Below are 16018 nucleotides of genomic sequence, written 5' to 3' on the forward strand. Positions count from 1 at the left end.
CATAATTATTTCACCCAGTTTAACTGCCACATAGGTGATGGCCCTTTTGCTGTACGTTCTCTGTCTTCTATATCTGATCTGTAACTATGCATACTCAGAACTCAGCTTTTAGGGACAGATATTTCTCACAGTAGTTAAGACACTGCTTGGGATGCATTCATCCTATTATTGGAGTCCCTGGGAACTAGTCTTCATTCTGCTTTCAATTCCAGCTTCCTGCTGATGACATCCTGGGAGGCAGAGGTGATGGCTGAAATGCTTAGGTCCTTGCTACGCACATGGAAGACATGGCTCGGGCCCCTGGCTTTTAGCCTGGTCCTGCCCTGTCAGTTGTGTAGATGAGATGAATGGATCGAAAACCTCTGTCTCTCTGCTTTCCAAATAGATAAAAGACATAGATTAAGGAGGAAAAAAAGCTTTAAAGCATGATGAATTTTGAGTAAATGTTGATAAAATTCCTTGATCGCCTGGTAGAAAATGATCACAAACAAGAAGCCTGTCTCAGCCTGTCTCTTCACCACTTTAATGTGTGATAAAGGAGCCACATAGAAGCACTTGAGGCATGGATTGGTTGATCAGACATGGTAAGCCCTGAAGGAAGGTGGCCAGCACATCACTGGGCAGTGTGTGCTGTTGTTCAAGAGATGGCTGCCATCCGTCAGCTTGCCTATGGTTTGAAAAAGGCTTGTCTTGCTGGCAAGCAAACCGTTATTTAAGTACACAATCCACTCTACTACTGAAACAGTTTTGCCAAACTTATCCAAGTATTCTCACATGCTTAAAGATGGTATAAATATCATTTATTGCTAGCAGTTTTCTTCAGACTATATGGAATGTCTTCCTGCTGCCTGATCTAAGTGTCCCAGTTTACATTATGGCCTTTACTGCCTCTGTTTGATGGAGTGATCAGTAAAAATTTAATGACACTATAAAATAATAAAAATGTCATTAATTTACCACGGATCTTGGATGCAGTGGTTGTAAAGTTACATTAATAAACAGAATATTTTTTACAACAAAAAGCATTGTTATGTGGGAACGTATAAATAACACACATAAATTTAAGAGCAATTTTACTGTTAGCACACACATTATTATGGAATAGCCAATAAGTGTATAAAACATAGTATATAAAATTTTATTAAAATATACTGTGCACATCAAAAATTCAGCTTTTATCTAAGTGCAAAGAAAAGCCATTATTGTGTGCTTACTGTTTCATTGCTGTTCTCTCCCCAGATCACAATTTTACATTTGTTGCCCGTAAGAGGAAGTTGGTTGTTTTTTTTTTCCAACTAGATGAAAGCAAACCTCTGTTCTTTTAGTTACCCGAAATCCATTCTTCCTCTCCACCGATGCAAAGGCATAATTAATCAATCTTGCCATGGGAGGGAGGGAAAAGTTGCTAATTTAATGCAAAGTTAAAAATAATGCCCGAGGAGTTGAACGGTTTGTTCAGTGACACTGGAATAAGGGATAATAATGCAGTAGTCTATCTGTCATCAGTGAGGCTGCCCGTCATTGACTCTGATAACATGTGAAGATGATGGATGCCACCATCTTGTGGCTTGTAATATTTAACATTCATCAGCTCTCACTAAAGGGGGCTTTATCATTTAAATATCTTTATTTAATATGCAACATCCACCTCATACATCATAATTTCAAAGCACTTAGAGAGCCAACAGTCCTACAACACAGCAGAGCTGACTTTAATTTTTTTCGATAACTTTTATGTTGGTCTCATGTTTGTGACTGACAATGCATAAGGAAGCGTCTGATCACGTTGCTGCATGTAGAGTGTGCAGATTCACTGTCAACGTGAAGATTGGGGGAGTTTTTCTGTGGGGTTGGAAGTAACTTAGTAACTTGTGGTATCTTGCTTGCTATCTCCAAAATATCTTGCTTGGGAGCTCTGCTTATTATGAGGGCTAATTGGAGTATATGTAGAAAATTTGGACTTAAGAACTTGCCTCCCATAATCTGTTCTCTAGACATACCAATCAGCATTTAGTGATCGAAAGTTTCAGTTTGGAAGTAAATATCTATACTTTTGTCTCTGTGCCCATCTCCACACTTGAATTTATAAGGTTCATGTTCAGTCTCACTGGTAAAATCTCTGCTTAGCTCCACTGCCCAGACCTAACATATAGACATAAGGTCCTCTTATCTTATGGTTATGTGGCTGGGCTATTCTTTGAAGAAAAGAAGAGATTCTTCTGGGAGGCTAGGTGGAAATTTATATGAAAAAGCATGGCCTTGCAGAGTCCTTCCTTAATGTCAAATACAAGTGCTTAATATTATTAAATTGAAAATGCAACCCATTGCCCCAAACAATTTTTTCCATTGATTTATTTTCTGCCTGTTTTGCCAGCATTTCATAAGATATTCTTCCTTGACTTCTGCTCTGTCAAAATACTGATATTTCATAGAGATGGTATGTATCCCTGTAGAAGATTTTTTTTCAATGAAGTCAGAAGAATGTCTGACTTCAAAGACACTGTGAATGTGTTGTTGAATGTTCTGAATGTTTTTTGTTATGATTAAAAACAAGCTGATACTACTGAATTGTGAGTGCATTTCATTTTTATAAAAGAAAAGATATTATCATCATGTAAGCTTTGTTGTCTTAGGATTTTACAAACCATGGCATGTAATTTTCCCTCTTCTCCTTCCTTGTCAAAATATTGATATTCTTTCAGGAACTTTATTTATTTATTTTATTTTTTTTTACTGAGAATATTTTCCAGTAAAATCAAAGAGAATGAATGACTAGAAAGATACTTGAAATATGCATATTGATAGATAGCACGGTCTGTTGATTTTTCAGAGAAAGTTGTTTTTCCCCCATGAAAATATAGTTAAAGGTTGTTCTTCCAAGACTGCAGGTGTCACATCCAAACTTGGCTTGCATTTAACGGAGGAAAAGCATTCACATGCAAATATTTGAAATGTGAAACAATGTGATAAAACAAAGGTTGAATATTTTGCTTTCCCTGGTACTACCCAACTTCACTTTAATTCTTTTTACATCATGACAACTAAAAGTGCTACTCAAAGATAGAAATTGGCTGATTAAAAACAGCTGTCCTTCCCCCAGCCATGTGTGAAACTCTCACATGGGCTTGCGGTTGCTTTTTGTTGTGTCCTGCATCTAGATTAATTTGTTCTTGTCCAGTGGTGTTTTCACGTAAGAATGCTAGGGAAACATACTTAAGGTGATTTTGATTTCTATCTTTTTAATAAGCAGCATATTTCATAGGATTTCCTTTATACTGCTATTGAAACAAGTAGCTAGGGAAATTCATGATTATGATTTTTGTTGCAAATTTTCCATAGAAATGGTGCTAGATTAAAGCAAGGTTTATGCTGTTTTGTGTTCCAACACAGATTTCAACATATTCCACAAAGGAGGGGGACTGGAAGAATTCCTGAACAATTTGACTGATGGGAATGAATTATAGAAATACAACGATATTCAGAAATAATCATATTAGAAAACACAAATGTAGTGAGACTGTACAAATGAGGCACAGCCTCCATCAAGTAATTGTATGTTTGCTCTTTAAGAATATTTCCAAGTTTCTAAACATCTTACAGACGAGAACACTCAGTGCTCCCATCTAGTGCAGAACATGCTCAGTACAGAACTAGGTCATTGAACAATAGACTCTACAGCAGTCAGCACTCTGCTGCTGCATAATGCATTAAGTATAACATGCAGAAACCATTCCCGGAGCTGGAAGCTGCTATTTCATGTCTGTAAATTCAAGCTGACATGACATTTAATATTGTTTCATAGTAATGAACAACAAGGTTTCATTCATCCATAAGCATAACACAAAGGCAAGTTTGAGTCTGGAAAGTGGCAAGGAGGCGAGAAGGAAACACGTGCAGTGTTGCTGCCTACAAGAACAACATATTAATGATGGTCAGTGAGCCCTTGGCTACTGATCCAGTGTTTTCTATGATGCCTCAGAATCCTGCTCCTAGAAGAACTGGTGAGCAAAGAAAATCTCTTTTCATTTCTCTCCTGCAGCGGCAGAACTGTTTAGCTTTCCTGGCTCAGTGACTAGTTAGAAGTGATATACTCCTTTTCAGTTCCCAAAAATTCACACTCAAAACTCCTAGATAAAAAGGAGAATATTCATGCCGTCATCCACTCTACCTCCTTTGAGATATTTATTATTGAAATCCTTATGCATAAAACACTGCTTTGTTTTTCCTCTAGAACATAAACACAAACTATGATCTCTAAGTGTTGAAAGTCCTCTGCCATCACATTTATCAGTGCATTTTAATAGAAATGGCTGTTTTACATGTTTTGTTCTTGGGCTTGGTCCTCTTTGTTGCATCCTTTTAGAGTCCTGGAGCAAATCCAGCAGAGAGGGGGTACAAATTCACTGTCACAGGTCTCCTTGCTTCACAGGTACTGTTGTCAAGATACAGTCAGTATGCTAGTGGCACAAACAAGCTAGAGTGGACTCTTCCCAAAAGATGTCCATGGCTCGGGAGGGTCAGAGATGGTGTTTGCAAATCTCAACTTTGTCCAGAAAACAAGGTAGAAATGCAAAGGGAAAAGTCAGCTGCCTTGGAAGCTAGAGTAAGCCTGTGATTTCTCTTTCCTCCAGGAAAGAACACGCTTTGAAAATTTGGGGCCCCAGTTGACAGGAAAGTCAAGTGAAGATGGAAAGCTGGGCCCAGGTGTCATCGACCTCACTCGGCCAGAAGATGCAGAGGGTGAGTGGCTTTCCTGTAGCTCTTTCCTGCTGCTACATGTGTTTCCAAAGATGTGCCAGTGTTAGACAGAAGATCATCATGCTTAGAAGTGCCCCGCTAGACTTTCTAGGTAATGCAGAGGAGACATTAATCGTCATTTTATATTGTAGTTAAGGACTTTGAGAATCAACTAGATCATCTGTGACTGAACATTCATGGCAATCCAAATACATCAAGGTGTCATTGTAAAGTCTGAAAATAAAAGAATCTTCTACATTCCAATGAATAACAAAATTTCATGTTTCACCACTGCCTGACCTCCCTCCACTGTGTATTCATTTATTCTTATTTAAAAGAAAATTTAGAAAGGATTTTAAAAATTGCAAATCAAGTGTCCCAGGTACGATCAAACCATTTTGAAGATGGGATTAAAATGAAGATTCGCAACAGCTTTCACATAAACTTAATGGTTGCTTGGGAAAGGCCCCGCCAGCATCTGGACGCTAAGTACTCCTGAAGCCTCTGGGAAGTGCTCTCAGAACGTCCACCCGCAGCACTATCAATGCCTGTCCGCCTCTCTTCCTTTTTGTTTGTTTGTCTTGAATGCACAAGCAGCACATCAGCAGAAATTGCTCCCAGGAGGCCGGGTACAATTTATGGGTTAGGTCAGCACTTCAGTAGTAATGTTGCCTGGTTATTTACTGTGTCATCACAGAGTAGGGACTGGTTTTCCTGTTAGCTGTTTCTTTGGCAGAATCTGTCCCACCAGTCAGGGAAGATTAATTTGTTCTCTTCAGAGTAACATGATACTTTACCCATCTCAGGTCTCTGCTAAAGTCCTTTTTTAGCTTGAGGGGGGAAGAATCTTACTAGTATCCCTTTTACTGGCAGGATTTCTTCCAGGACCCTAATCCTTTGAAAACATACGAAGGCTTTCCATAGCAGCATCTTAACTGGGTATGGCTTCTAGTGACAGCTTAGGGCCATCCCAGGCAGTTCAGAAATCCTTGGCAGGAGTACCAAGAGATGGTTAATATCCAACATTAAGAAGCACTCAGAGAGTTTCCAGAAAGCAGAATGTTCATGCCAATAGGAGACACTAATATTTAATGTTAGTACTAGGGACAAGGTGGGAAAATACATTCTGATTGGGATATAATGTGTGTGTGTGAGAGAGAGAGATAACAAGAGTCAGAATCATAACAAAGGAAAAGGAAGGGAGGGGTAAGGAAGAATCCAAGCTGAAGTGTACTTGCTGTTTTCCTTGAAGAATGTGTCACTAACAGCACAGTGACATTCCCATAACTACTCAGAAGTGCAGATTTCCCCCTACTGAAGGTTAAGGTTCCTCTGACTAGAGAACCAGAAAGGTCAATTGATAGAACTTGAAGGTGAACCATGAGATTACAACATGGAGACTGTGACTGAGCTGAGGGGTCTATGAGGAAGGATTTCAGCTCTGACTCATCTCAGAGTAAAACTAAGTTGTTTGAAGGCTTTGACCACATATAATGAAATAAATATTTTTCAGCACTTTGGTGGATTCAGTTAATTTAGTCACAGACTAGAAATTACCAAGCGCTAAATCCTCACCCTTGCTATACCAGGCATTACTGAATCTGTCAACTACCCCTTTTCATTAGATTTCTTAACTGTGTATCACTTATAAATAAATATTATTTATGGTCAGTTGCATCTCAGTAATGCTGATAATCTGCTTCATGATGTATACTCAATAAGTTAAAAAAATCAGTTATTAATCAGTATAAAGGTGAAAAAAGTAAAGATTTATTTATTTTATTGGAAAGTCAGATTTATGGAGAGAAAGAGATATAGAGAGAGCTCTTCCATCTGCTGGTTCACTCCCGAAATGGCTGCTATGACTGGAGAGGAGTTTATCTGAAACCAGGAGCCAGGGGCTTCTTCTGGGTTTTCCATGTGGATACAGGGTCTGAAGGCTTTGGGATATTGTCCAGTGCTTTCCCAGGCCACAAGCAGGAAGTTGGATGGGAAGTGGAGCAGGTGAAACAGGAACTGCTGCCCATATGGGATCCTGGTACTTAGAGGTAGAGGATTAGCCAATCAAGCTGTTACTCTAGGCCCAAAAAAAGAATTATTTAACCTTAGAGGATTGTATTTCATTTCTTTGGAAATCCTAGTCCATACCCAAATTTTCTGGTTTCAGGCCAATTTTCCTAGTTAATATTTTGTTAGTAGACACTTACCAGGGTCATAGACCAAAGAATATGTTACTCTTTACACATATTTTTCTCATTCAGTGCTTAAATACTCTATTAAAAAAGAATACTCATTTTTTTTCCTGTTTTACAGATGAAAAAGTTGAAGCTAAGAGTAATTATGTAACTTGCTAAAGCCATAGTAAGAATAGAGCTGAGTGGTGATCCGAGGGTCAACTCTCAACCTGCTGCACACAGCCCTGTATATACCAATAAATATGTGGTGCCTTCATTTTTCTGAACAAACTTCTTATGACCTTCCTCAGTATGACCCATTTCCGCCCCACTAAATATAGCAAGTCATGCCATGCACCAGCTCTCACGTTACTCTGTCATACATAGCTGCAGTGCCTGATGAGTGTAATAGTAGAAGGCCTGTAGTGGCCCGGGAGCTTAAGCAGCGTGTGAAAACCTCCCTTCAGAGTTGTCATTGAGACCTCATGTGCTTTGGGGAGGGAGACTCATGCATGGAGTCAGGTTACCTGCTCTATTAAGGACAGCAGCATAGAGCCTTTGTGAGGACTGGCTAGGATGGGTAGCAGGCTTCTGCTGACTGCAGGAGATTCCGTGGCATCTGCTTAAGTGTGGGCTGATTTTAAAGCCTGCTGGTGTTACAGTTCATATTAAAGTCAGAGTAGATAACTGGTACATAGAATACTTTCTGTACTTCGTTCCTTCGCATTTCTATGAACAGGAGGGTTAAGAAGGGACTGAAGTAACAGAATAACTAAAACATGATTTGTTTTTTCGTCCAGTTTGTGATAAAAACAAAACAAACTAACCAGTATTTCTGAGTGTCTACTATAACGTTCCAGTCCCCAAATTAGAGCCTGGATAAACCATGGGAAGCAAAACAGATGTCCTTGACCTCTTGGAGCTTTAAGTCATGTGAAGGAAAGCAGAGGGAAGGGAAAGTACACCTACCTACATACAAAAATCATCATTCATAAAAGCACTAGGAAGAACAGGAGTCTTCTCAGAATTCAGGGTGAGAATTCTTGAATTCACTAAGGAAATCAAGTTACGGGAGCATCTCAAGCCTCCAGCTCGGAATATCTTCTCTTTTCAAACACGCAAGATCATCTCCGGGTTTCCTCAAGCTTTGTAGTAATAGTCTCAAGGGGCTTTGTCTCCCCCCACTTCCACCGGAGCCTCCTGCTTGGTCCTGAAATGACTGAAGTCAGTCAGGCTCAGTACATGAGATCCTTTTCCAGCCAATCTTTTTTTTTAAGTTTGCTTGTCTTGAAAATAGCAATACCCCTTAGTAAGCAACTTGTAGACCTGCGTATAACCCTGGACATGGAGGCAGTGACGAAAAGGTCACCCAGAGAGACAGCTGTGCATATGTATTAGCCACTCATCAAAATCAAATGACAAAACCATAAGCAAGGAAAACAGAAATTAAAAATATAAAAGGCAAATGCCTTCACAATTTTATTTTTAAAGTCCAGCTGTTATTTGGCTTGAATGTGACAAGGCAGCATTTCTTGTTCACCATGATATTTATAAAACTACAAATTCATTGGCATGAGGACTTAGGAAGCATGTTTAAGGTCTGGTTATTCTTCAAGCAGTCAAAGTCTTCACATGTATTGAAAATGCAAAATCTGTTGTCTGCTGTGTAGGGCGGGTACAGCAGAGAAGGGTTGATGAGTTGAGTCTGTCACCATATATTAAGAGTAACGAGGGCCCGGCGCGGTGGCGCAAGTGGTTAAGTCCTCGCCTTGCACGCCCGGGATCCCATATGGGCGCCGGTTCTAATCCCGGCAGCCCCGCTTCCCTTCCAGCTCCCTGCTTGTGGCCTGGGAAAGCAGTCGAGGACGGCCCAAAGCTTTGGGAACCTGCACCCGCGTGGGAGACCCAGAAGAGGCTCCTGGCTTCGGATCGGCATAGTATCGGCCCGTTGCGCTCACTTGGGGAGTGAATTATCGGATGGAAGATCTTCCTCTCTGTCTCTCCTCTCTGTATATCCGCCTTTCCAATGAAAAAATAATAAAAATAAATCTTTAAAAAAAAAAAAAAAAAAAAAAAAAAAAACCAAAAAAAAGAGTAACGAACAGCTGTTGAACTTTTATATGGCATTCTCCCTTTCCTTGTTGTGCTTAGTCAAGAATGCAATCCTTATCCCAACTCTCTGACTTCCAAGGTTGCACAGAAGAGTGGGAAGGGCTGTGATCTAGTTATGGGGGGATTTGGATTAGAGTTCCTTTGCTAATGACTGAAAACAAGTGCTTAATGCCTCCAGGCTTAAGTTTCTTTATCTTTTCAAAGAGGCATGTTGGGTTTGATTATCTTTAAGACCTATTCCAAATCCATGATTGTTTTCTGCATCTTTATAAAACACTGTAAACACTGAGTATATTTCTTATAAGAAAAGTAATGTATCCATACAGGTTTCATTTAATATTTTTTAGGAAAATTAAGGAGAGAAATACCTTAGAAAAGATGCAAGTATATAGGCCACTTGCTTTATTTGAGTCTTTTTGTTTCTTGAACTTTCTGCTTTAGTAATGAGAAATCTGTCTCTACTCTCTCTTTAGCTTTCACAAACACCCTCTTCTATATCCCCCCCCCTTTTTTTTTCTCTCCTCAGCAAAAATCATTGTGACTTGGTTTATAACAGTGTAATTCTTTTCATTCTATTTCTTTTATTTCTTACAACTGGAACTTTTAAAGAGAGGCATTGCCCCTCTGTTAGAGTATGGTTCATGCCCAGAAAGCATTCTGAAACCTTTTCAAAGTTTCACATTCACTTATTTTGTCCCAGTGCCAGAGGGAAGCACCACCTAATTTTGATGTGAAGAGTGGTGGAATTTAAGAATATAAGTCTGTCATCTCTGATGATCCCTGAAATTCATTATTTTGGGGCAGATTTCTGGACCCTGGATTAGAACTGAAAAAGCATGATGTCTTTTATGTATTTCAAACCTATGTCAATTTGAATGAAAATGGATATGTGAACAAGAAATACTGTATTTTTGGACACTTGCTATCATACTTGTTTAGAAGACTATTTATTTATTTATACTGAATTTGTTAATTGGATCCAAGCCAAGATGATGTTTCTTATCTGTCTTTGAATTTCTCTCTCTTTTTAAAAAAGATTTATTTATTTTAATTGGAAAGTCAGATATACAGAGAGGAGGAGACACACAGAAGATCTTTGTCTGCTGATTCACTCCCCAAGTAGCTGCAACAGCCAGAGCTGAGCCAGCCCGAAGATAGGAGCCAGAAGCTTCTTCCGGGTCTCCCATGTGGGTTCAGGGTTCCAAGGCTTTGGGCCATCCTGTATTACTTTCCCAGGTCACAAGCAGGGAGCTGGATTGGAAGTGGGGCCACCAGAATTAGAACCGATGCCCATATGGGATACCGTTGTGTTCAAGTCGAGGACTTTATCTGCTAGGCCACCCCGCAGTGCCCAATCTTTCTCATCTGAAAGCTGCTGTTTTGGGGGGGTGTTGAACTTTTGAAAGCTCTGAACTTTTTTTTAACTCTGGAAATTTTTATTACAATTCATATTCTCTGTTTATGGAGACGTAGCAGAGACGACAATGTTTTTTCTTTTTCCTTCAAAATACAGCACGTAATGTGCATGTCCTCTCTTGAAAGTCCTGCTTAACCTTTGAGCCATTCTCAGGAAATCTTTGAAGCTGTTCTCAATTCCCCCTGTCCTCCTTGAATTCTTGCTTCTAGCAGAAAAAAAAAAATGATTGACTCCATGATACATGGCTCATTCAAGGCAGCAGAGGCAAACTGTAGTTGAATCTGCAGTGGGATTTAAATGCTTAACTGTTTATACTTTGGAATGTAAAGGTCATTAGTGCAAGCCTACCAGAATACAGTGATTCACATTGCAGCATGTAGATGCTCAGGTTTGGAAGACCGAAGAAAAATCATAAAATCTACAATTCCAACCAAAACATCTCTTCTCATACCTCCAAAGCAATCATTCCACTTCAGTTCTGGTAGTCTACTGACAGAAATTCCACTGCCTTTTGGGAAGCTCACCCTATTACAACCGGAAGCTGGGACTTTTCCGTGTAGCTTCCACTCATTGGTTCTAGCATGACATCTGGACTCAGAAGAAATTAGTTTTCATCCTCTCACATGACTCCCCTCATATTTTGGCTCAAGAACTAGATGACTTACCAGTGGTTGGTCTGTCGTTGGCCAGATAATTTTCCTTACTTAACAATTTTCTTTTTATTATATAGGGTGAAACAATGTAATATTTTTCAGTTCGTTCAGATTTAGGAACATGATGATAGTTCTCACCCTGCCCTCTCTCGTGCCCCTTTTCCCACCCTCTCTGTTACTTCTTTATTTTTTTAATTTAATTTTTATGCTGATTTGCTTTCAGTTTATTTTATGATCACTCAGTGAAGAATTCAACAAGTAGTAAGTAGAAAAAAAAAAGCACACTGTTCCTCAAGAGTTTAGACGATAACTATAAACAGTAATTAAATCTCAAAATGTTGGTCTCACTGATACACATTAAGTTTTCTGTACTACATGCATTAGTTACCACAGACGGGGGAGAATGTGAAAACATCTTTTTTAGGGCTGGCTTATTTTACTAAGCAGAATCATTTTCCAGTTGTATCCATTTTTCTGTGAGGGACAGAATTTCATACTTTTTGTAAGTGAATAGTATTCCACAGTCTGCATACACCACATTTTCTTTATCCACTCATTAGTTAGTGGGCATCTAGGTTGATTCCAAATCTTAGCTATTGTAAATTGAACTGCAGTAGGGGCTAGTACAGTAGTCTAATGCTATCGTCCTTGCCTTGCATACACCAGGATCCTAGATGAGTACCAGTTCATGTTCTGGCTGCTCTACTTCCCATCCAGCTTCTTGCTTGTGCCTGGAAAAGCAGTCTAGGATGGTCCAAGGCCTTGGGACTCTGCACCCACGTGGGAGACCTGGAGAAGGCTCATGGCTCCTGGCTTCAGATCAGCCCTGTTGCAGCTACTTGGGGGGTGAATCAGCGGATGAAGATCTTCCTCTCTGTCTCTTCTTCTCTCTGTAAATCCAACTTTCCAATAAAATAAATAAATATTTTTTAAAAACTGCATGACAATAAGCACGGGCCAATTTCATTTCCTTTGGATAAATTCCGAGGAGAGAGGTGGCTGTTGCTTATGGTAGATCTAGTTTCAGATTTTTGAGGAATTTCCATACTGTGTGCATAATCATTGCACTACTTTACTTTTCCATCAACAGTGTGTTAGGATACTGTTGTCCCAACATCTTTGTCAGCACTTATTGTCTTCTGAGTTCTATATCACAACCAATCTAACAGGGTGAGATGAAACCTCATTGTGCTTTTTGATTGCCATTTCCTTAATGGCTAATGTACCTGAGCATTTTTTATGTGTCTGTTAGTTATTCAAATTTTATCCTTTGAAAAGTACCTGTTTATGCCCTTTTATTTTTCTTAAAACATTTTTAAAAGATTTTATTTATTTTTATTGAAATGTCAGATATACAGAGGGGAAGCTATTCCGTCTGATGGTTCACTCCCTAAGTGACTGCAATACCTGGAGCTGAGCTGATCCAAAGCCAGGAGCCCAGGAGCCTCTTCTGCGTCTCCCATGTGGGTACAGGGTTGGGCTGTCCTCGACTGCTTTCCCAGGCCACAAGCAAGGAGCTGGATGGGAAGCAGAACTGCCAGAATTAGAACCAGAGCCCATATAGGATCCCTGCATGTGCAAGGCAAGGAGGACTTTAGCCACTAGGCTATCATGACGGGCCATCCTTAAAACCTTTTTTTTTTTTCAAAAAAAAAAAATATTTATTGTATTTATTTCAAAGGCAGAGTCACACACACAGATTGGTAAAGCTAGAAAGAGATTTTCTATCTGCTGGATTCACTTCACAAATGACTGTAGTGTCAAGGACTGAACAAGATCAAACTCAGGAGCCAGAAGGTTCTCTAGATCTCCAACATGAGTAGCAGGACCCCAAACACTTAGATCCTCTTCTGCTGCCCCCCAGGCACATGGACAGGGAGCTGGATCAGAGGTGGAACAGCCGGGATTTGAACTGGTGCCCATATAAGATGCCAACATTATAGGTGGTAGCCTAACCCATTATGCCACAATATCAGCTCCCTAAATTTTATTTTCTTTTAACTAAGAAAGTTAGCCTAAGTTGATTCTACTTGACAATTTGGTTAAATTCTCCAATATAACTGCCAGATAATTGAATTATTCACCTTTAAATCACATATCAATTAGAGAACAATCTTCTAACTAATCGCAGTCATTATGGAAATTTACTAGTGATGGCATGCTTCTGCGTAAGAAAATACCCAATTCGTGAATCACATGACAGGGATAATAGATGGGGAATTGTACATCTGAAAAGAAGAGGCCCAGGTGAATCAAAGGGAGCCTTAACAAGAGCTGTACCGTGAGTCTATGGGTCTGTCCTTCTGTAACTGCCTGAAAAGCGGTGTGTCCTGTATCTCAGAGAAGCGTGTAATCAGAGGAACCAGTAGGTTGTGGCCGAGGTCAGGAGGGATAGTGAGGGGGGTCCAGGTCATGGTGAAGATGAGTAAGAGCCACAGGAGCTGAGAAATAAGCATAGTTCACAAAGCACTTGGCTCCAGACTAACTCTGTTGTATGAGTACCACAAAAATGTATTTTACTGTGGATATAAACAGTTTTAGAGGATCCTGTGCACCAGTTTATATCAGCACTATATATAAAGTGCAGCTCTCTTAAACAAGCAAATAAACTTCTCTTAAAGAAATATATTTGCTGTGTCTTAAAAGCTCCCAAATAACTTTTAATGTTGGTAGAAAACAATTTCCATTGAACCCTTCAAGTGATGGATAGTCCTGATAGGGCAAGAGAGTGAAATGTCAAGATTCTTGTATAACTCCATTCCCTAATACTCCATAAATGGAACTAAACCTCTTCCTCATACTTGCTTACACTAGAAAGCCCAATCAAATGTCCAGCCTCCTTTAGTGAGGAATTTAACTCTGCCTGATAGCTGGTTTCTCACTGGCCTGCCCTTCTGAAAGAGTGTCACTGGCAGTGCGTTTAAGAATCACACACGCACACACACACACACACTCAAGATCTGCATTTTATATTCTCCATTCTAGAGAAATTCCTGTTTAGGCATGGTTGAGCCACACGAAAGTACTTCCTGAACTCACTACAGCAATTGAACATCGAAAGATTAGCACCATTTACCATGATAGTTAGACCCAAGACAAGAGCAGCCAGCTTAGGTTCCCAATAGGCTGTGCTTCCTTAGCAGTAGAATACGTGTTTCACATAAATTGAATAGTTAGAAGAACTCCTGGTTTATGGACATCTGCTTGCCATGTCTGAACTGGCTGTGTTCAGTTATCTAGATCCCCTTTTTGGTGATAGAAATCACTTTCTACCAGTGGGCTGTGGAATGTAGCCTAACCTTAGGATGGAGGGTTTCAAGGGGTATCAGGCCAGGCCTAGAGCAATGACTTGATTGGCTAATCTTCCCCTTCATGGACCAGATGTCATATGGTCGGTAGTTCCTATCATGGTAGTTCCAGTTCCCATCCAGCTCTGCTTGTGGCTCAGCTCTGGCCACTGCGGCCACTCAGAGTGTGAAATCAGCAGATGGAAGATCTGTCTCTCCTTCTCGCTGTGGATCTGCTTTTCCAGTTAAACAAACAAACAAATAAATCAGGCCAGTTCTGAATGCTCTTTAAATTCTCTCTAACTTCAAGATTTAATTTGAGAGCAACTTTTTGCCTAACTGGCCCTTTCTGTTCAAGTTGTAAAAATTGCATTTCTAGCTGATTGTCGAAAGTCATGAGGAGGCTCCTGGCTCCTGGTTTTGGATCAGTTCAGCTCTAAGCATTGTGGCCACTTGGGGAGTGAACCAGTGGATGAAAGAGCTTTCTCAATATCCTTCTCTCTGTAGATCTGATTTTTCAATAATAAATAAATAAATCTTTAAAGGGGGAAAAGAGAAGAAATAAACACATTATTCCCACCCAACTCTCAACTCTCATCCTGTTTTAGGAGATTTCTGTCTTTCTTTTTTGAAACCAAGACACTCTTGTGCCTCTTCCTTGTAGATTTATTGCCTTCTTCTTTCTCTATCATTTCTTGCTTGCACCTCCTAACTGTTTTCACACTCTTTAGAGATGGTTTTCTGTAAATTGAATCCCACGCCCCAAGACCTAGTCTCTCCACCAGGGATCTGTCCGTACTAAGGGCCTCCCAATCTTCAGTTTTATTTATCCACCTGTTATGCTAAGTTATAATTTGCTGATTATCTCCTTTGTACAAAGTACTAGTTTAGACATAAAAGGAAAGGTTTTTTTTTAAAATATGGAGAATGTATCATGTTCTCTAAGAGTTAATTATGTTGTTGTGATTATAAGATTAGTGCAACTAGAAAACAAAGCACCTTTACTACATGTTACTACATGTTCAACTATTTCATTAGAGAAAGAGAAAAGAGGTGTTATTTAGAGGAGGAGTTACAGTTTGTAGGGGCAGCAATGATTCTGGAAGGTCTGGTAGACAAATGGCTAAAGATAAGCCTAAGTTTGTTTAAGCAAAGAGAAGGGAAAGAGCTTTCAGCAGCCAAAGTAACAGATCAAGAGACCATCAAACACATAGACAGTCAAAAGGAAGCTCCCCAAGAGAAGAATCAGCTTATTCATCTGTGTTTCTCCACAAGCCCAGCACAACACCCTACACATGCTTGCATTCAATAAATATTTGTTGAATTGAGTAAGTTACAGAAATAGCTGGGGTCCATATTGTGAAGGACCTTCAAAGCTAGGTAAAGGGATTTGAACTTTACCACCAAATAAACAGGCATTAATTTTTTTTTAAAGATTTATTTATTTTTATTGGAAAGGCAGATTTGCAGAGAGAAGGAGACAAAGAAAGATCTTCCATCCGCTGATTCACTCCTCAGGTGGCCGCAACAGCCAGAGTTGAACTGATCCAAAACCAGGAGCCAGGAGCTTCTTCCAGATAGCTCAGGCAGGTGCAGGGTTTCAAGGTTTGGGGGGCATCCTCTACTGCTTTCCCAGGC

At 39.8% G+C, this 16018-nt stretch overlaps 1 protein-coding gene across 20 annotated transcripts in view; it reads left to right on the top strand.

Moving 5' to 3' along the window:
- Nucleotides 1-16018, top strand: part of SOX6 (SRY-box transcription factor 6) — a 472980-nt gene that overhangs the window by 422218 nt on the left and 34744 nt on the right. For all 20 annotated transcript variants that reach the window (XM_040989053.1, XM_040989047.1, XM_040989045.1 and 17 more), the window contains one exon: nt 4632-4740. In XM_040989053.1, coding sequence (XP_040844987.1) covers nt 4632-4740 — 109 coding nt within the window. The remainder of the gene's footprint in view (nt 1-4631; nt 4741-16018) is intronic.

This window comes from Ochotona curzoniae, unplaced genomic scaffold (genome assembly GCF_017591425.1).
Source record: "Ochotona curzoniae isolate NIBS_2020 unplaced genomic scaffold, NIBS_Ocur_1.0 contig_517, whole genome shotgun sequence".
Taxonomy (NCBI): domain Eukaryota; kingdom Metazoa; phylum Chordata; class Mammalia; order Lagomorpha; family Ochotonidae; genus Ochotona; species Ochotona curzoniae.